Here is a 22,081-nt window from a genome sequence, read left to right as displayed (position 1 = left end):
ACTGAGAGCAGTCCATAGTTTAAAGTAGTTTAAACTGGTGTCTGTGTAACTCTCTGTCGTCCCGTTTCTCTGTTTATCAACAGATGAACTAATTAAATCTGAATTTTTTCAGTGGTGATGTATTCAGTTTATACAGGGCAATAGAATGTTGAAACCTATTGGAATACATGGTCGTAGGAAACTGCACATTGCCTTAAATAGAATAAGTACAGCTAGTGTGTTGAAATTAGCATATGTATGTTTTCGACACTGGTAAGTTTTACAATATTGGCCTTTCGTTCATTTGGGTAAATGTCTGAAAATAAGTAACCAACTCTGTGATACATTGTTTTATTCACAAATAAATTATGAATAAACATGAATAGGAAAATAAAATAAATATAAACATGATTATTACATTTTACAATAAATATTTAGCCATCATCATTGGAGGCGAGTAGGAGTCATGTTTAAACAAAACTTACAGAACCATATAATGATATCAATAGCATTATCAATAACCATATAATGATATCAATAGCATTACCAATAACCATATAATGATATCAATAGCATTACCAATAACAATATAACATAAATAATTTACAATAAGCAATACAGGGAGTTATTATCAAAATACAATACCAACAAAGCTATAATTTGAGCAGCTTTCATGTAATGAACACAAAGCTTACAGCCATGGATATTTAAGCTAAATGTTAATAATTTAATAAGAATATAGACATATGTGAAGGCCCGTTCTCATGTATTAAGCTACGGAAGAAGATTTCCAGCACTGGCAGGTGTGTTGTGTTTCTGTCCCAGTTCTGTAATGTACATGTGGGTAATTTGCTACCTTCATGCGGTGAAACGAAGCTGAGGGACAACATTCAAATTGTTCAGATGATGTCCATTCAGAAGCATGTCTGACTGTCTGTGGGGTTACTTCATAAGCACAACAGGAAAGGATCAGGTGAAGCAAGGAAAGTGTAACAGTCGCTGAATTGCTCAAATGGGAGTGTGTGCGTGTCAGTGTGTCTGTGTGTGTCTGTGTGTGTGTTAGGGGTGGATAGAGAAGTAATTCCAGATTGTTTCTCCCTGTGTTGTGAATCAAAACATCACCTGGTCATGACTTTGTTGGCAGGTTAACAGAGGGCAAGTGAGTTACACCTTAGCAGTGCACAAACTGGCCACAGGTAAAGTAAAGACAGAAAAACAGTGTCAAACAAAACATCAGTCAGGTGAAATAAGCTTTTAACACCAATCCAGCCTTAGTTATCTCCATTCAGAAACTATCATCTAAATGTATCACTCTGTTTGAGGAAGAGCATTTTCAAGCCGGAAAGCATTATTGGTGTTTAAGCATGACTTAGCTTTGAGCTCTTGATTAAAGCCAGACAGAGGGGACACAGGGAACTGACCAGAGTGAAATACCTAAATGCCTGTTTGAACCATTTGTTAGAGCTCTGGAAGATATTCAGTGGAAAGAAAGCAGACCCTCGCACAACAATGAAAATCAAGGAAAGCAGCATCCTTTCAGGAGCATATTTCTTCCTGAAAAATCACATCTCTGACAGTTTTCTCTCCCTCTCCAACCATCCCCTCGTCTCAAAAATAATCAATTTGTGATGCGTGTTGAAATAGTTATCTGGAACAATGGACGGAAAAAATAAAACCCCACCCACTCATAATAATCAGTTTTCTCTTCAAGACTACCTGCTTTTTCCCTCACAGATTGACAAAATTTGACACATTCTTCAATCTGTCCTTGTTTCTCTCTCTCTCCATCTCCATCTATGCACCACATCTGTTCTCAGAACAGCCTATTTTCCCTCCTTTCATCTTCAGCACACAGAGTGGGGTGGTAGTGGGCAACAGGGACAGATCCTGGATCAGTTTGGAGCAGAGGAACCGTCTGTATGAGTCTTTCTCCATCAGAGTGAATATCTTCTGCTGGGCGTTGTCGAAACAGGATAGGCCGGCAATAGACAGGTTCTGTCTGGTCTCCTCTCGCGTTGCTGAGTCCAGGTTCACCTGATAGGGAGAGGGAAAAATAGATACACACTGTATAAGTAATGCATTAAAACATGGATACTGTATCAACATAATGTGCCTTACAAATTGCTATACAAATCCAAAAGGACAATCCCAAAGGAAAAACAACAGGTGTTTTTAGGAAGGGGGGAATCATTGAAGCGGTAATCCACAGTTGAAACAATAACAAAGCGTTCTCCCCACCACTGTTTTGGTGAAAAAATGAGGGATGGGGATGGAGAAATGTAACCACTCTCAAATTCATAGACATCAAAATGATATGATGATATCAAAATTATAGTTTTAACCCGCTTTTGAGAGTGTCTCTCAGTTGGTATAGGTTGTGTTGCTCTTGCTTGGTTGACATAATATTTGCATATGTCCAGGCTGTCATTTTAAATAAGAATGTATTCTTAACTGTCTTGCCTGGTTAAATAATGAAAAATAAAAAAAGTTTTATGATCATGCCGTAAACATGCCAAATCTTATTTCCATTTGACCTCATTTGGAGAGTCTGCCTCGATGTACTGTTCGTAGATCTCTTTGGCATTTGCCGCCATCTTGTTTTGGGCAGACTTTTTGTATTCCTCACAAGTGTTCCAGAATTCCATGTTCTCCTGGCTGAACTCTGACTTCAGGAACGCAGTGAACATTGTACGACCACCTGATAGACAGACAGACAGACAGACAGACAGACAGACAGACAAAGAGAGAAAGAGGATAGGTTAGATTAGTCTCAGTTCCTCTTACTTAGCATGTGTAACATCCAGAGATATTTCCTGGGTGCTGGGTTGAGTGTTCGGGGGGGGGTTGAGAGAGAGAGAGAGAGAGAGAGAGAGAGAGAGAGAGAGAGAGAGAGAGCATCCCTCTGTAGGGAGTCAGTGGTGGAGGTCAAGGTTTACCTGGTTAAATAAAGGTGAAATAAAAATAAATAAAAGGCCTGGATGGTTCTCAGGAGATGTTGCTCCTGCTCTGTGTCGCAGCCTGGTCTCATAAACTAGACGTAACATAGTAGAAGTAAATCCGGAACACTCAAATTAGTATGATATGCTACGTTTGGTATGGTTACATAAGACAGATGGTTATTTAAGGCAAAAATGAATGTAGGGTCGTTGGTTGGGGTGGATGGGTAGCCATATAACGCTAACATCTAGCAACGCAAAGGTTGTGAGTTCAAATCTCATCATGGACAACTTTAGCATTTTAGCTAATTTGCAACTTTTCAACTATTTACTACTTTTGAGCTACTTTGCAACTACTTAGCATGTTAGCTAACCCTAACCCTAACCTTAACCCGTTAAGCTAACCCTTCCCCTAACCCTAACCTTAAACCTTTAACCTAACTCCTAAACTTAACCCTAACTCCTAACCCTAACCCCTAGCCTAGCTAACGTTAGCCAGCTAGCTAACGTTAGCGACCTAGCTAGAATTCATAACATATCATACGTTTTGCTAATTAGTAACATATCATACGAAATGGGTGCTGGACATATACAAATTAATACATACCATACGAAAGGTAACATATCATACTAAATGGAGTGTCCTGGATGTACGTACAGAATAATACGAAATGCTCTGAGACTAGGTTGGGTGTCCCCACAGACAGCCTGACACCACATGGACTGTCAGCACACACACACACACTAGTGATGCGTGGGTCAGCTGTTTGTTCACCAGCACCTGCCCGCAATTGCTAATAACCCATCCGCAACCACCCGACTATATGTGATAAAGTGAAAATCTGTGCCCCGCACCCGACCCTAACCCGCAAATATAGAAAATGGGTTGTAGAGTCAGAGATGGCAGAACGATTTATTGAAAGGGGGTGCAGGATTTTTTATCTGCTTATAATTTCCGACATTTTGGTAGGCTATATGTACATGCAGCTTCTCTTCTGTTATTACTTGTTATCCTAGAAGACTAAATAAACCCTTGCTCAACAGAATAATGTCATAAATCGATGGAATTAATGCTTCAATCTAGTTGACATGGTAAGTTCTCTTTCATCTTTGTGAAGCAAGATGCTGAAATAAATAAATTATAGCCTATTTCTCCACTCCTGTTCCGGATTCAAAATGTAAATTTGGTGTATCATTTTACTGCAAGAAATGCTTAATCCTGCAGAAGTTAGGCTAATATTATATAAGGATATGTGAGAGGTTATAGACCTACAGTCAGTGTCCAGATTTCAATTTGGCAACTATTCCATTTAGCCCATCTGAGCCTACAGTTCCCTTGACGTGCCATTCTGAAGTCCCCGACTTGTGACTGTGGAATTTGTATAGTGCCTCATAATCATCACACATAACACTGCTATCATCCTCTTTTCGGCACTGCTATCATCCTCTTTTCACCAAATCTATCCCAAACATTGCTGTTCAGTCCCTCCCTTCTGTTTATTTTCAAGTTAACTCTCCATTTCGCAGCATTTCTCTTATTTAATTCAATTTAACATTGTTCTTTTTGCCTCAGTCGATCGTCGTTAACTTTTTCTGCCCAAGTTCCCAAAAGCATTTGGCGATTGGTGTGTATTTGATGGGTACAGTTAGGCACTAATGCCAGATAAAAATAATGGAAAAATAAAACTTACAAAAAACAGAAAAAATTATGAAGAAAAATAACTTTTAAAAACCATGCATTGTTTTCTCTTTATTCAACCTGCCCACCACCCACCCGCCCTTCATCCACACAAGTTATGGTTCAACCTGCGCATCACACACACACACAAGGAGGGAGCAGAGCAGCAGGCGCCTAGGGGCTACCCAGCTTACCCTCCAGACACGTAGCACACGTCTGGAGGGTATGCTGGTAATAGGTCATGGTAGAGTTTTGTCAGAGATTCGGGAGTTCAGGAATTCTACACAAGGGGCAGTAGAGTGCTTCAATTAAATTCAAAATCAATACAACTTTTCAATTCAGTAAACCATCACATTTGAGCACATTTGAGCAAGATAAACTCCCCAATCCTACAGTATTCTAAAGATGTCTCTTCGGTTTGTGAGAAACTCACCTTCACAATTCATCAGGTCGTTGAAGGACAGCTTCCATTTCTCAACATCAGCAGGTGAACCTCTAAAACCAGAGAAAGAGCATAATTATTATACTGTACACCTGTATTACTGGGAGAAACAATAATATTTGAAATATTTCAGTACATCTGTTGTGTGATATCTCACAGTTCTTGACCTACATATTGCTGATGACCTGTATTTTAATGATAGCCTACCAGTAGATTTCATAATGTTCTTTACAACATGACATTGACAACTGTATTTTCCATGAGCATCAGCCATACCGGGTGCACCTCTTCGAGCTACTGAGTAACCATAATTTATTTACATTATTCACCTATTTGAGCTAATGAGTAACCAACCATTTTATAACATTATCAGGCAGATCGCTGAAGAGAGACTTCGAAATTGGACATCTATCCATGTTCTGAGGACATCGGGAAATGCCTTCAAAACCGGCCACTAGGGGCAACAGTGAGCGCTATTACCATCAAGTAGGCTTGGGGTTTTGCGCGGTTGTGAACAGAGTGGTGGATGGGCTTAATCCCATGACCCTGGACCCTTAACCATTCGGAATGAGTCCATAAACGTAATGTTTTAACCCTATCCAAAACCTTATACTTCCAAATTGAACGTTTGGAGCAACTTAGAAATGTTTGTTTGGAGAAACAGAATGATACTGAGCAGGAGGACCATAGCCGCGGGATGTAGGGGTGCTGAAGCTGATGCAGCACCCCCTGATAAATGTAAATAATGTTTCCAAAATTATATAATTACTCCTGTCTAAACACACTGAATTTGGGCAGCATACACGCAAAATATCGAACAGATTGTTGAGTTGCGGCCATAGAATATAATCCATAGCACCCAGCTAGCACATAACGTTCTGAGAACCATATGTTCTTAGAGCGTGGTTGTCCTATGGTTATATTGCATACAACCTTCCCATAACTTTTCCTACAGGTTTCCTCATGGTCCTATTTAAAGTAATGTTCTCAGAACATTCAGAGAACGTTAAGAAACAATGTTCTTCTTTGGGAATTTCAGTACTTCAGTATAATGCTTTCTACAGGTTTCCTCATGGTTCTTTTTAAAGTCATGTTCTCAGAATGTTCAGAGAATGTTGAGAAACAACATTCTTCTGTGGGAATTCCAGTACTTCAGCATAACGTTTTCTGCAGGTTTCCTCATGGTTCAATTTAAAGACCTCTTCTCAGAACATTAAGAAAACCTTCCATAAGAACCACAAGAAAACATTAGTAACGTTCAAAGAACGTTCTAATGTTATTTTAAAACAAATACATTCCATTATCAGCATCAACAAAACGATCTATCTTCTATCTTGTTAAATGTGTTCAGGTGTGTTGGTCGAGCCCACTAATTGGCTACACCTGATCTTAATGAATGCTTGTTTCCTTTGAAATAGGGTGTTTGAATAGACTAAAATGAATAGCCTTGTATGAGTTTAAAAAAACATGGCATGTTAGCTCCATCCTGGTGGCGCAGTGGACTAATCCCATGGTTAGAGAGCAGAAGATCATAGGTTGTCATGCCAGAATAAAAAAGACATGTGTTTGCATGATTAATGCCTAAGCAACTGAATTTCTATGTGTCCTATCTGTGCTTGGAGTTCAAAACAGTTAAAGTAGCAGTGTTATTAAAAGTCTTATTGAAACATGTTCTCAGAATGTTATTCAAATAACTAATAATTTGTGTTCTCAGAACGTTAATAAAACCTCCCAGGAAAACTTTCTGGGAACCATAGAAAAACTTTCTCAGAGCCTCCCTGTAATGTAAAAAATCACATTCTGTTCTCAGAACGTAAAATAAACGTTATGTTTTAACGGTCAGGAAACTTATGGCTTCGTTCCCAGAACCAATGGGAAATCAAAAAACGTACATTCCCACAACTTCCAAGGAACCAAATGTGCTAGCTGGAAAAGGGTTTTGGAACCTCACCCTGGTAATTTGACTGGTAAACTCATGGGTATGCTCAAAATGGCTGTCAGTCCTGACTTGAATGGGCACTTTCATTCTATGGATTCTATTTCTACTGATTTTATTTCTCTATGCGCTTTCAGTGTATAGCTAAAGGCTTTTAGCAAATTTCTAAATACAATCGCTGTCATGAGCACTCTCTCTCCCTGGTAGCAACATTAATTGCATTCAATTATCTTCCACTCTGCTCACCTCCCTCTCTCTACTCAGCCTAACTAGCTCCACCTGCCCTGCTCTGCTCTTGTTACCTGGCCAGCTGCACTGCATTTCCCACTCACCATCCTCACCTTGCCTCACTCTGTTCTAATTACTCTGCCAGCTGAACTGCATTTCCCCACTACCTCTCCCAGTATATCAAGCCCTGGTTTTCAGCCAAGCCCTGTCAGATCGTCTTCAAACCCGGACCAGTAACCTGCCTGTCTGCGCTCTGACTCCTGTTTGTGATACCGATCCTTTCTTGACTGCCTCCTTGTTCTACTGCCCCGTCTATCCCAACCTGCCTTCTGGACCTCGACTACTCTCCGATCTTCAGCCCCTCCGGTAACTCGTTTCTGCCTTCTGTCTCTCACCACGATATTTGCCCAGCCCTGATCTGTACTTCTGCCTGCCATTCATTTTGCTGTTGTGTGTGTGTGTTCCCCCAGGTCTCCGACCACCAGATGAGCGTGCCCAGACGTTTCACCACCCTCAGCCCGATACGCCGCTCCATCACTGGGGAACACACACACTAAGCACTTGGACTGGACATCCCCGGACATTTGGTGACCCCCGAGCACAGGTACCCACAGGAGGACCCTGAAAGACCCCTGACACCCCTGGGACTCCTCTTCCCGCCTGTAACCTTGAATAAAGAACTCTGAATTTGAACTTGCGCTCTTGGGTCCTCTTCTGTTCGTGACAGAACGATCTGACCATCATGGACCCAGCGCACTCCCCTGACCACGATGGAGGAAGAGCCAGAGAGGACTGCCCTACAGCGACTGGAACGCTCTGAGGGAGACATAAATCGGATGGCTGGCGACATCGCTTCCCTTCTCCAGCTATTCAACCAGCAGCAACAACAGTTCCAACTGCAGCAACAACAGCTAGCCCAAGCCCTGCAACTACTCTCAAGCCCGGCTACTCCACCTGCACCCCCCCCTGGTCCTTTTGTTCCTGTACCACCGATACTCCTTCATCCCTCCGCTGGAGGTCCCAATGCTGCAGGCCCGGCAGTGCTGCCACCAGATCCCCACGCTCCTGAACCAAGGATTGGGAACCCGGAACGTTTTGATGGCAACCAGAAGCAAGTAAGACCATTCTTGAGCAGCTGCCGAATCCAGTTTGCACTACAGCCCAGGACTTTCTCAACAGAGGGAGCCAAGGTGGGGTATGTCATCACACATCTCACCGGTCGAGCTCGGTTGTGGGGAACGGCGGAATTCGACCGGCAAACCCCAGCCTGTGCCTCCTTCAGTGCCTTTGAGGAGGAGATGTTAAAGGTCTTTGACCTAGGCTCGCCAACAGCCGAAGCGTCACAAGCTCTGCTCACCATCCGTCAGGGCAATCGGACAGTGGCAGACTTCTCCATTGACTTTCGTACCCTGGCCAGTCAAAGCTCGTTTAACCCAGAGGCACTGGTGCAAGCCTTCCTCCATAGCCTGGCGGACTATATCAAGGACGAGCTTGTTTCCCATGACCCGCCCTCAACGCTTGATGCCGCCATTGACCTTGCCGTTCGCATTGACCGCCGTATACAGACCCGGAGGAGGGAGAAGGGCCGTCTCAGTCAACCTGCCATCCGTACTCGGGTCGATACCGCTTCTGTCCAGCCCCTGCCTGTCAAGTCCCATAGCCAACTCAATCAGCCTGAGCCCATGGAGATTGGCCGTGCCTCTCTGACTCCCGAGGAGCGTCGGCGCCGTCTAAGCTCCAACCTTTGCCTCTACTGTGGTGGCGAGAATCACCGTGTCGCTACTTGTCCGGCAAAAGCCGCAGCTCACCAGGTGTAGGGGAGATCCGGGTGAGCTCAACAAGCCTTCAGTCTCCCTCCATCCGAAAGACCCTGCTTCATCTCCGCCTTCAGCTTTCTGACAAGACTCATACATTGGCCGCCCTTGTGGATTCCGGAGCCGAAGCAAACATCATGGACCCTGAGCTTGCACAGCAACTGGGCGTGAACCATCATCAACTGACACAACCCATTCCTGCACGAGCCCTGGATGGGCATCATCTTGGCACTGTCACTCATATCTCCGCCCCTGTGACAATCCTGCTGTCAGGAAACCACCAGGAGTCCATCCAGTTTCACCTCCTACACTCACCTGGCCAACCACTCATTCTTGGATACCCGTGGCTCCGTCAGCACAACCCCCACATCGACTGGGAGACAGGAACAGTCCGTGAGTGGGGGAAGGAGTTGTCACCAGACCTGTTTAAGGGGGGCCACCCTGCCCGTTCACCGGGAAGGATCTAGCGCTACCTCCGACATATCCAATGTTCCGGCCTGTTACCACAGCCTGAAAGAGGTGTTCAACAAATCCAAGGCGACATCTCTACCCCCACACAGACCCTATGACTGCGCGATTGATCTCCTGCCTGGCACAGCACCTCCCAAGGGTCGTCTGTATTCACTGTCAGCCCCGGAAAGAAAGGCCATGGAGGACTACATTAATGACTCTCTTGCCTCCGGGATAATTAGACCGTCGTCTTCCCCGCAGGAGCGGGATTCTTCTTTGTCGGCAAGAAGGACGGTTCTCTTCGTCCATGCATAGATTACCGGGTCTGAACGACATCACGGTTAAGAATCGCTACCCACTGCCCTTACTTTCGTCTGCCTTCGAACTGCTGCAGGGAGCCACTGTATTCACTAAGCTGGACCTTCGCAATGCCTACCATCTGGTGCGGATGAGGGAGGGAGACGAATGGAAGACAGCGTTCAACACACCAACCGGCCACTATGAATATCTCGTCATGCCCTTCGGCCTCACCAATGCCCCAGCAGTTTTTCAAGCCCTAGTGAATGATATCCTCAGGGACATGCTAAATACGTTCGTATTTGTGTACCTTGACGATATTTTAATATTCTCAAAGACTCTGTCAGAACACACGCACCACGTCCGGTTGGTCCTGCGCCGCCTGCTGGAGAACTCTCTTTTCGTGAAGGCAGAGAAGTGCGAGTTCCATGCCAAGACCGTTTCATTCCTGGGGTATGTGGTGACCGAGGGCAGCATTCAGATGGATCTCACGAAGGTGTCGGCTGTCACTTCCTGGCCAGTTCCTGAGTCTCGGAAGAAGTTGCAACAGTTCCTGGGCTTTGCCAACTTTTATAGGAGATTCATCAGAAACTATAGCACAGTGGCTGCACCCCTCACGGCGCTAACCAGCACTAAACAACCGTACCAATGGACATCAGCTGCTGATAAGGCCTTCAATATCCTCAAGACATGTTTCACTTCTGCTCCCATCCTCCAGATGCCAGATGCAGCAAGGCAGTTTGTGGTGGAGGTAGATGCTTCGGACGTGGGAGTGGGTGCAGTGCTTTCTCAAAGAGCAGCTGAGGATGGCAAGATGCACCCCTGTGCCTTCTACTCCCGTCGGCTAACCCCTGCCGAATGCAACTACGACATTGGGAACCGCGAGCTGTTGGCTGTCAAGCTCGCCCTTGAAGAATGGCGGCACTGGTTAGAGGGGTCAAAGGAACCATTCGTAGTGTGGACAGACCACAAGAACCTGGAGTATATCCAAACAGCCAGGAGGCTGAACTCCCGTCAACAGCGGTGGTCTCTGTTCTTTACGCGCTTCAATTTCACGCTCTCCTACCGCCCGGGATCTCGCAACATCAAACCTGATGCTCTTTCCCCGGATGTTTCAGAAGGACGAGACCACCGCCATGACAGCTCCCATTCTTCCCAGCCACTTGGTCGTAGCGGCCCTCACCTGGGAGATCGAGAAGCAGGTCATGGAGGCTCTTCGGGACCAGCCAGGTCCAAGCACCAGCGCCCCCAACCGTCTGTTTGTTCCAGCAAATCTCAGGTCACCTGTGATTCAGTGGGGGGCACGAATCCCGTCTGGCCTGTCATCCCGGCATCACTCGCACCCCTTCATCTGGTCCGCCAGCGGTTCTGGTGGCGGGGGATGAGACGGGATGTCCGAGAATTCATCCGAGCTTGTCCCACTTGTAACCGAAACAAGACTCCCAACCAGCCTCCTGCTGGGTTGCTGCAACCCTACTCATACCCAAGAGGCCCTGGTCCCACGTTTCACTGGACTTTGTTACGGGCCTTCCGCCCTCTGACGGACACACAGTCATCCTTACCATTGTTGACCGCTTTAGTAAGATGACCCACTTCGTGCCCCTTCCCAAACTACCCTCTGCTAAAGAGACCTCCCAGGTGGTCCTGGAACATGTGTTTCGTATCCATGGCCTACCCCAGGATATAGTGTCAGACCGGGGCCCGCAATTCTCAGCAACCTTTTGGAAGGAGTTCTGTCATCTCCTTGGGGCCACCGCCAGCCTATCGTCTGGATTCCACCCGCAGTCAAACGGCCAGACTGAACGCATGAACCAGGAGCTGGAGAAGGCACTGAGGTGTGTGGCTTCCCAAAATCCCCGGGCCTGGGCTCAACACCTGCTCTGGGTGGAATATGCCCATAATTCACTCACCAGTTCCTCCACCGGGCTCTCCCCCTTTCAGTGTGTCTACGGGTATCAACCTCCACTGTTTGCCAGCCAGGAGGCGGATGCCACCTGTCCGTCTGCTCTTGCGTATGCCCGCCGCTGCCGCCGCACTTGGGCCCAGGCTCGCACTGTGCTCCTGAAGTCTGGAACCAGCTACGCCGTCGGTGCCAACCGACGGAGGACCCCAGCACCTACTTACCGGGTTGGTCAGAAGGTCTGGCTGTCTGCCCGGGATCTGCCGCTGCGGGTTGTATCACGAAAGCTGGCCCCTCGCTTCATTGGTCCTTTTCCTGTGCAGAAAGTCATCAGTCCAACGGCGGTCCGACTTCAGTTGCCCGCTTCCATGCGGGTCCACCCCACCTTCCACGTCTCCAAGGTCAAGCCGGTCCATGAAAGTCCCCTGGTCCCTGCAGCTCCGGCGCCACCTCCTCCGCGCCTCGTAGATGGCGGTCCTGTCTTCACCGTCCGGCGGCTGCTCCGCTCTAGGCGAAGGGGTAGGGGTCTCCAGTACCTCGTTGATTGGGAGGGATATGGTCCAGAGGAGAGGACCTGGATCCCGGCCAGGAGGATAGTGGACCGGACCCTTATCACTGACTTCCACCGACTACATCCTGATCAGCCTGCAATCCGTAGGGGCCGTCCAAGAGGGGTTCCTAGCCGTCCGGCCCGCCCTGCTCCTGTCTCAGTGCCTGTCCTGTCTCCCGACCGTGACCCTCCAGCTCCTTCTGAGGATGAGGAGATTCACTCGGACCGCTCGGAGGAGTTCTGACCCGCCGCCTGCTCCCCTCCACCCTCCCGGCATGATGTTGTTCTTGGGACTTCTGGGGCCGTCCCTTGGAGGGGGGGTCCTGTCATGAGCACTCTCTCTCCCTGGTAGCAACATTAATTGCATTCAATTATCTTCCACTCTGCTCACCTCCCTCTCTCTACTCAGCCTAACTAGCTCCACCTGCCCTGCTCTGCTCTTGTTACCTGGCCAGCTGCACTGCATTTCCCACTCACCATCCTCACCTTGCCTCACTCTGTTCTAATTACTCTGCCAGCTGAACTGCATTTCCCCACTACCTCTCCCAGTATATCAAGCCCTGGTTTTCAGCCAAGCCCTGTCAGATCGTCTTCAAACCCGGACCAGTAACCTGCCTGTCTGCGCTCTGACTCCTGTTTGTGATACCGATCCTTTCTTGACTGCCTCCTTGTTCTACTGCCCCGTCTATCCCAACCTGCCTTCTGGACCTCGACTACTCTCCGATCTTCAGCCCCTCCGGTAACTCGTTTCTGCCTTCTGTCTCTCACCACGATATTTGCCCAGCCCTGATCTGTACTTCTGCCTGCCATTCATTTTGCTGTTGTGTGTGTGTGTTCCCCCAGGTCTCCGACCACCAGATGAGCGTGCCCAGACGTTTCACCACCCTCAGCCCGATACGCCGCTCCATCACTGGGGAACACACACACTAAGCACTTGGACTGGACATCCCCGGACATTTGGTGACCCCCGGAGCACAGGTACCCACAGGAGGACCCTGAAAGACCCCTGACACCCCTGGGACTCCTCTTCCCGCCTGTAACCTTGAATAAAGAACTCTGAATTTGAACTTGCGCTCTTGGGTCCTCTTCTGTTCGTGACAATCGCGGGAAAAAGGTTTGGAAAGCAAATGCCTACTGCTGAAAAGAGAAAACTAATTTGTCAGTAGAAGCTACCATTTTCTTTCTCAACAACTCGGACGAACAGTACTGTATTTTAAAGTGTGCTCTGGCTTATCTTGAGACCATCACAGGTGCGGTGAGAAGCCTAGGCTATGCATATTCATGTTATCTTCATCATTGGGTGAGTCAGTGCCACTGGAAAGTTGATTTAGTAGCCTACTGCAGTATATAATAGTTATATATTTCCTCCTAATATTGTACAATCTGTGTGTCGCCCTTCTTTTTATTGGCACTGGGCCAGGTCAAGACCAAGGTCCGGTTTCTCAAAAGCATTTTAAGGCTAAGTTCATCTTAGAACCGTAGGATCCTATTTTCAACAATGAACTTAGCCTAAGATGCGTTTTTATGTATCTGTTTGACAGTGTCAGGGTAGCCACAAATTTTGGTCATTGTGTAGTATTAAAAAGGATTCTGATAATGTCTCCTGTCATGTAGGCCTAAGATTTCCCCCCCATGTGTGTAAATCCTAAAAACGCTTCTGCTGAACTGTATGCCACTAGGCAAATGCCATGATAGAATGCGTTATTTTAAAGGGATTGTTTTTTAACTGAAAGTACCATTTACATTTTTTATTCCGAAGTCAAATGATATCACCTACATTGGCTACAATCAGATGATCAAAGTTTATCAATATTAATGCAAATTGTGAGGTTGCAATTAAGGGGTTGCATACATTTTTTCTCATCAGGGGGGCATTGATTAGATTTAGCGCTAATGAAATAAAACGTCAGGCTGGATGTTGTCTATGCTAACTAGTTTAGGGACAACAGATGCTAAACAGTTGCAAAAACTGGTTGAATCAATGTTGTTTCCACATCATTTCAACAACAAAAATAAATGTGATGACGTTGAATCAATGTTGAAAACTGATTGGATTTGCAGAAAGTCATTCAGGTAAGGGAATTTTGTCTTTTTTTCACCAACCTTTAACCTAAATACAAGGACATGGTGACATGTTATGTTGATTTCACGTTGAATTCACATCAGTTGACAACTTAACCTAATGTAAATCAAAACTAGACATTGAAATGACGTCTGTGCCCAGCGGGTAGACCTGCATTAAAACCTATTTACCCACGTGTTCAATGGTTATTGCCTTAAGAGCATTATTCCCCATGGTGTGATAAATTAATTTAATGGAGTCTGAAGGCTATTTTATCTATGATCTCTAGTGTGTTGTTCAATATTAAACTGAAAAAATATGTAAACGCAACATGCAACAATTTCAACGATTTTACTGAGTTACAGTTCATATAAGGAAATCAGTCAATTGCATTAATTCATTAGGCCCTAATCTATGGATTTCACATGACTGGGCAGGGGCACCCAGCCAATCAGAATGAGTTTTTCCCCACAAAAGGGCTTTGTTACAGACAGAAATACTCCTCAGTTTCATCAGCTGTCCGGGTGGCTGGTCTCAGACGATCCCGCAGGTGAAGAAGCCGGATGTGGAGGTCCTGGGCTGGTGTGGTTACACGTGGTCTGCGGTTGTGAGGCCGGTTGGACGTAATTCCAAATTCTCTAAAATGACGTTGGAGGTGACTTATGGTAGAGAAATGAACATTCAATTCTCTGGCAACAGCTCTGGTGGATATTCCTGCAGTCAGCATGCCAATTGCACGCTCCCTCAAAACTTGAGACATCTGTGGCATTGAGTTGTGTGACAAAACTGCACATTTTAGAGTGGCCTTTTACTATCCCTAGCACAAGGTGTGTAATGATCATGCTGTTTAATCAGCTTCTTGATATGCCACACCTGTCAGGTGGATGGATTATCTTGGCAAAGGAGAATTGCTCACTAACAGGGATGTAAACAAATTTGTGCACAACATTTTTGAGAAATAAGCTTTTTGTGCGTATGGAACATTTCTGGGATCTTTTATTTCAGCTCATGAAACATGGGACCAACACTTTACATGTAGCATTGATATTTTTGTTCAGTCTGTATGATATTGAGTATCAAGTGTTTATTTGCTGCTGTCATATAACAGGTATCCCTGGTAAAATAGATCCTTAATCTCAAAGAAATGTCCTTTATAAATAAATTATAAATCAATCAATCAATACATTCAAAGTGTCATTATTCTCCTGTACACTCACCTCTTGGCAGCGGTGGTCTTCTCTTTGACCGATTTCTGGTCTGGTGGAAACTCAGGCTTCTGGAGCAGAAAGCCAATCTTGTGTTTAATGTCTTTGGCACTGAGGGAGGAGAGAAAGTGGGTAGTGTTAGGCTACAGAATGTATTAAAACATCTCATTAAGACACAGTGGTGTGTCCTATTATATGTAATGCACTTATAGCAGAACCAAGATGCCTGGCACACAAGGCTCGTATACAACATACATTACTGTCTGAAAATATCCCATTGCAGCACAGACATTACATCTTTCAGTTAGAATCTCACATGTTGCATTACTTGTTTCAAATTTTAAACCAAGCATTTTCCAACTGTTACTGTTGCATGCATCCTCTTCCATACAAGTCAATACATGTTCCACACATGTTGATAGTGATCTACAACAACATGCTAACAAACTAGAATAACCATCTTACCTTTTCAAGCAGGTTGCAGGCAGTGTTGCTAATCCCTTACACATGTTGTATGCTTACTCAATCCAAATCTAGGATAATGATTTGCAGTGGTTTAGAGTGCAGAGGAGAAGTCTGTAATAGTATGACTGTTAGTCCTGTCAGTGTGTCAGTGGTATGCTGTGTCTTAGTGAAATCTCCTCCCACAGTTGGGGTTTTATACAACTACAGTGCTCACACACAGACAGAGAGCCAATCACAGCCCTCACTGGGCTAAGTATGCTCGATCAATTCTCTCAAAGGGGGAAAATAATATCAGCAGGGAGAAGAGCACTGACGTGAGTAACAGACTAAACTAAATATGCTTTTCACTGAATAAGAGAGGTGATTTCCATTGCCTTCCCTCTTTGGAATGATTTAGGATAATTATGTTATTGTAAAGAAGCCAAAGATATACAAATACTTTCTTTCTTTGCCAATAGTATTAGTCCAATATTGCTTTCGCCACCTTGGATCATCTTGTGCTCTTCTCAATGTTATGGATCAGTTGCTTGTGGATGGTGTTGACATAGTAGCCTATAGAGGCTCTCGCTTTGGTTGCATTGATTGAGTCAACAATGCATTGACTTACACATTTGTGCGTGCACCTGAGGCATAAGGACTAGGTATGAATTGGCTTGGATTGAACCTGTGTCGTTTGCACACCACTAGACTGTGTTAGCCTGCTGAGCTAAAGGTTAGGTATTAGTTCAGGGAGATCTTCAGGTCTCAGGCTAGGTTAATTCCTTATGCGAGCGTGGTTCACCAAACCACCTCTGTTACAAAGGGGTCCATTAAAATGGCATTGACGTCATCATCAACTCCCCTCATTTCAAACTCCACATCCCCAGAACATTCCCTGAGCCTCTCCTTTTATCAACGGCCCAAACTCAGCTTCCTTTGATCTACATGAAGGGTAGCAGAAACACACACATACTGTACCTCTGTGTACATGTTTAGCCGGCATAGGTATTTAAACTCTGGATGGCTGCCCAGAGCATAGCAGCGTGTGGAGGAAACGTAATGCAGTGAAACTGTTATGTGGCTGATTGCTGTAAACTGTTGTCTGATGGCATCATTCAGAATGAAAAGAGAACTGTTTGTTTGTGTAACTGAGGTGAGTTAGTTAAACTCACTCCTCAGGTTGAAATACCCTAGCCATCGAATTGCTAGCTTTTCGGTGGTGCAGCTGGCTAATGTGTTTCAAGAGGGCCGGTCACGTGCGTTTCAAAGACAAAAGCCACAAGCTCAAGACCCTGTCATGACTCTCCTTGGTGAGGATCAAAGGTGCCAGGTCAGCTTGGCAAATGGCTGACAGATACCCAGAAAATGCCCCTTTTTACCCGAGTGTATAAAAGATTGAGTTAAGAATTAACAGACCAGACCAGACGGACTCAAGCTGCAGCTTTTGTCTCCATTGGTTACGATCCTGAAAATCAACACGAGGTGAAGACGACAAAGTCGCCTCTCTAACAATATAATAGTATAATATGCCATTTAGCAGACGCTTTTATCCAAAGCGACTTACAGTCATGCGTGCATAAATTTTTACGTATGGGTGGTCCCGGGGATCGAACCCACTACCCTGGCGTTACAAGCGCCATGCTCTACCAATTGAGCTATAGAGGACCACAATCAATGTTACGGCTGAGTAGCTGTTCTAAGTACTGTATCTAAGAAGGTGAATTTAAGTGGGACCATCCTGTTACTCTCTTCAAACCATCGTCTACTACACTGCTCTAATCACCCCACTGGGGATCATCGACATGGCTGATTAGCTGTCCTCAGAAGACCACTTCCAGAACGAGTGAAAGTAAACAGACAACTAAGAAGAAGGACATTGGGACCTCTTGTGGACAATCAGAGCCTTACACCTGAGAACGAAGTAGAAGGCCCATCCGAAGGAGAAGGCCCAATCGAACCCTTTCCACAAAGGCCTGGGTCCAACAGAGATACACGACGAAGACCTTACTTCTTACCCAAAAGGGCTCCATCTTTTGTAACAAGTGTCATATTGTGTTAGTCCGCTAGGGACCTGTCGTCATCGTATTAAGTTTCTAATCAATAACCTATACTGTGTGTGTGTGTGTGTGTGTGTATCCTGTGTTATCATTTAGTTTGGTAGTAAATAAATAATCAAATCAATTTGTGTGGTATGGAATGATCAGCAAGACTCGGGTTTGTGCAGATTCAAGATGTCTGTGACATTCAGAATGAGACTGATATGAGGTAAATGATTAATAAGTTACTGTTATCGATATCTATATATTATTGAGTTTAATTCGGGAGATTGTAACTCGTTAAACAACTTCTCCCGTGGTGCCCCAAATTCCTAATGAGTTAATTGTTACATGATTCATTTAATCGAGTAACAATTAAACATAGTAGGTAATTATTTGATAAATAACAGTCATCACATAAATGAAAGTCACGTCACGACAACCCAGTGTGGGCTTGTGAGTAAGGAAGCAAAGCTGTTAAGGAACAACTTGATGCCAGTTACACTTGTTTTCTCAAAATGGCCATTAACAGAACACTAGCCTGCCTGAAGCATGTGTGTGCATGCATGCGCGTCTGTATGTGCGTATGTGCTTGTCTTCCTTCGTTTTTTTAAATAATCTGTCTGTAGAGCCAAATTGTTTCTATACTGCGGCCTTCTCAACTGTAGACATACCGGTTACTGTCAAAATAAAGCAAACACTTGGGTTAACAAGGGATACAAAGTACACTACATACAAAAGTATGTGGACACCTGATCGTCGAACATCTCATTCCAAGATCATGGGCATTCTTATGGAGTTGGTCCCCACTTTGCTGCTATAACAGCCTCCACTCTTCTGGAAAGGCTTTCCACTAGATGTTGGAACATTGCTGCTGGGACTTTCTTCCATTCAGCCACAAGAGCATTAGTGAGGTTGGGCACTGATGTTGGCGATTAGGCCTGGCTCGCAGTCGGCATTCCAATTCATCCCAAAGGGGTCAGATGGGATTTAGGTCAGGGTTCTGTGCAGGCCAATCAAGTTCTTCCACACCGATCTCGACAAACCATTTCTGTATGGACCTCGCTTTGTGCACGGGGGCATTGTCATGCTGAAACAGGAAAGGGCCTTCCCCAAACTGTTGCCACAAAGTTGGAAGCAGAGAATCATCTAGAATGTTATTGTATGCTGTAGCGTTAAGATTTCCTTCACTGGAACTAAGGGGCCTAGCCCGAACCATGAAAACAGCCCCAGATTATTCCTCCTCCACCAAACTTTACAGTTAGCACTATGCATTGGGTCAGGTAGCATTCTCCTGACATCCTCCAAACCTAGATTCGTCCGTCAGACTGCCAGCTGGTGAAGCGTGATTCATCACTCCAGAGAGCGCTTTTCCACTGCTCAAGAGTCCAATGGAGGTGAGCTTTACACCACTCCAACCGACGCGTGGTATTGCGCATGGTGATCTTATGCTTATGTGAGGCTGCTTGTGTGGTCTACCACTTCGCGGCTGAGCCGTTGTTGCTCCTAGACGTTTCCACTTCACAATAACAGCACTTACATTTGACCGGGGCAGCTCTAGCAAGGCAGAAATTTGACGAACTGACTTGTTGGAAAGGTGGCATCCTATGACCGTGCCACGTTTAAAGTCACTTAGCTCTTCAGTAAGGCCATTCTACTGACAATGTTTGTCTATGGAGATTGCATGGCTGTGTGCTCGATTTTATACATATTTCAGCAACGGGTGTGGCTGAAATAGCTGAATTCACTAATTTGAAGGGGTGTCCACATACTTTTGTATATATAGTGTATATGTTATGGCAGGGGTTCCCATCCCGTGCCCCCACATGCGCGCACGAGTGTCACGTATTTTTCTATGGGCACAAGCACTGTTCATGACACAAACGGTTCACAGCCCTCTTTTTGGCGGAGACTAAATTTGGCAGGTTTATTTCCTGCAATTCTACACATTTTGTCATGGGGTGCAGATAATATTTTGCTGTTTTGAAGCTCATTTTCTGGGCCCTGGGGCTTCAGCCCCGGTAAACTCCTGTATTAATCCGGCCCTGGAGAGGTGGTAATGACACTTTCCTCTAAGCCTGAACACATTGGACAGAAGAATAGTCATACAGTACATGGGTCAAGTGTACAATGTCCTGTATCTGTAGTTCTGACACGCACACACACACACACACACACACACACACACAGGTAAATTGGCAGCCCATTTCATCCCATGACTGAGATAAAGGGTGATAAACCCATCAGGTGATTGACCCATTACAGTATTCCCATCTGACTCACCAGGCAGGGTTAGTGCATTACCATAGAGGTGTGAGAGAGAGAGAGAGAGAGAGAGAGAGAGAGAGAGAGAGAGAGAGAGAGAGAGAGAGAGAGAGAGAGAGAGAGAGAGAGAGAGAGAGAGAGAGAGAGAGAGAGAGAGAGAGAGAGAGAGAGAGAGAGAGAGAGAGGATGGTTGGTGTGTGCGCCGGCAGCATTATGGTGTTATGCTGCTAAACCGTATTTTTGTATTTCTGATTCCAGGAGCGACTCTGCAAAGCCTTCATGATTGATGACAGACAGATATAGTGAGGGAAAAAAGTATTTGATCCACTGCTGATTTTGTACGTTTGCCCACTGAAAAAGAAATGATCAGTCTATACTTTTAATGGTAGGTTTATTTGAACAGTGAGAGACAGAATAACAACAAAAACATCCAGAAAAACGCATGTCAAAAATGTTATAAATTGATTTTGCATTTTAATGAGGGAAATAAGTATTTGACCCCCTCTCAATCAGAAGGATTTCTGGCTCCCAGGTGTCTTTTATACAGGTAACGAGCTGAGATTAGGAACACACTCTTAAAGGGAGTGCTCCTAATCTCAGTTTGTTACCTGTATAAAAGACCCCTGTCCACAGAAGCAATCAATCAATCAGATTCCAAACTCTCCACCATGGCCAAGACCAAAGAGCTCTCCAAGGATGTCAGGGACAAGATTGTAGACCTACACAAGGCTGGAATGGGCTACAGACCATCGCCAAGCAGCTTGGTGAGAAGGTGACAACAGTTGGTGCGATTATTCGCAAATGGAAGAAACACAAAATAACTGTCAATCTCCCTCGGCTTGGGGCTCCATGCAAGATCTCACCTTGTGGAGTTGCAATGATCATGAGAACGGTGAGGAATCAGCCCAGAACTACACGGGAGGATCTTGTCAATGATCTCAAGGCAGCTGGGACCATAGTCACCAAGAAAACAATTGGTAACACACCACGCCGTGAAGGACTGAAATCCTGCAGCGCCCGCAAGGTCCCCCTGCTCAAGAAAGCACATATACAGGGCCGTCTGAAGTTTGCCAATGAACATCTGAATGATTCAGAGGAGAACTGGGTGAAAGTGTTGTGGTCAGATGAGACCAAAATGGAGCTCTTTGGCATCAACTCAACTCACCGTGTTTGGAGGAGGAGGAATGCAGCCTATGACCCCAAGAACACCATCCCCACCGTCAAACATGGAGGTGGACACATTATGCTTTGGGGGTGTTTTTCTGCTAAGGGGACAGCACAACTTCACCACATCAAAGGGACGATGGACGGGGCCATGTACCGTCAAATCTTGGGTGAGAACCTCCTTCCCTCAGCCAGGGCATTGAAAATGGGTTGTGGATGGGTATTCCAGCATGACAATGACCCAAAACACACGGCCAAGGCAACAAAGGAGTGGCTCAAGAAGAAGCACATTAAGGTCCTGGAGTGGCCTAGCCAGTCTCCAGACCTTAATCCCATAGAAAATCTGTGGAGTGAGCTTAAGGTTCGAGTTGCCAAACGTCAGCCTCGAAACCTTAATGACTTGGAGAATATCTGCAAAAAGGAGTGGAACAAAATCCCTCCTGAGATGTGTGCAAACCTGGTGGCCAACTACAGAAATGTCTGACCTCTGTGATTGCCAACAAGGGTTTTGCCACCAAGTACTAAGTCATGTTTTGCAGAGGGGTCAAATACTTATTTCCCCCATTAAAATGCAAATCAATTTATAACATTTTTGACATGCGCTTTTCTGGATTTTTGTTGTTGTTATTCTGTCTCTCACTGTTCAAATAAACCTACCATTAAAATTGTAGACTGATCATTTCTTTGTCAGTGGG

The 22,081-nt window shown here is 45.3% G+C and overlaps 1 protein-coding gene across 1 annotated transcript; it reads right to left on the bottom strand.

Moving 5' to 3' along the window:
* Positions 1-354: 354 nt before the first annotated feature.
* On the bottom strand, positions 355-16,089 carry LOC121532827 (regulator of G-protein signaling 4). The gene is made up of 5 exons (XM_041838621.2): positions 15,943-16,089; positions 15,490-15,588; positions 5,027-5,088; positions 2,514-2,677; positions 355-2,013 (listed from the first exon to the last, which is right to left on the bottom strand). The coding sequence occupies exons 1-5, from the start codon at positions 15,984-15,986 to the stop codon at positions 1,774-1,776; spliced, it is 609 nt and encodes a 202-aa protein (XP_041694555.1). The 5' UTR covers positions 15,987-16,089; the 3' UTR covers positions 355-1,773.
* Between the last annotated feature and the right edge of the window lie 5,992 nt (positions 16,090-22,081).

Source organism: Coregonus clupeaformis, unplaced genomic scaffold, assembly GCF_020615455.1.
Source record: "Coregonus clupeaformis isolate EN_2021a unplaced genomic scaffold, ASM2061545v1 scaf0477, whole genome shotgun sequence".
Lineage (NCBI taxonomy): Eukaryota > Metazoa > Chordata > Actinopteri > Salmoniformes > Salmonidae > Coregonus > Coregonus clupeaformis.
Note: the sequence above shows the minus strand (reverse complement) of the source record. Positions and strands in the feature narration are given on the sequence as shown.

What these genes read in the sequence shown, in the direction of transcription:
- LOC121532827 (XM_041838621.2), bottom strand. Translation starts at nt 15,986, where the DNA reads ATGTGTAAGGGATTAGCAACACTGCCTGCAACCTGCTTGAAAAG. An exon ending in CCTGCAACCTGCTTGAAAAG is followed by an intron (nt 15,589 to 15,942) that starts GTAAGATGGTTA and finishes CTCCTCCCTCAG; the next exon opens with TGCCAAAGACATTAAACACA. An exon ending in CGACCTGATGAATTGTGAAG is followed by an intron (nt 2,678 to 5,026) that starts GTGAGTTTCTCA and finishes TCTGTCTATCAG; the next exon opens with GTGGTCGTACAATGTTCACT.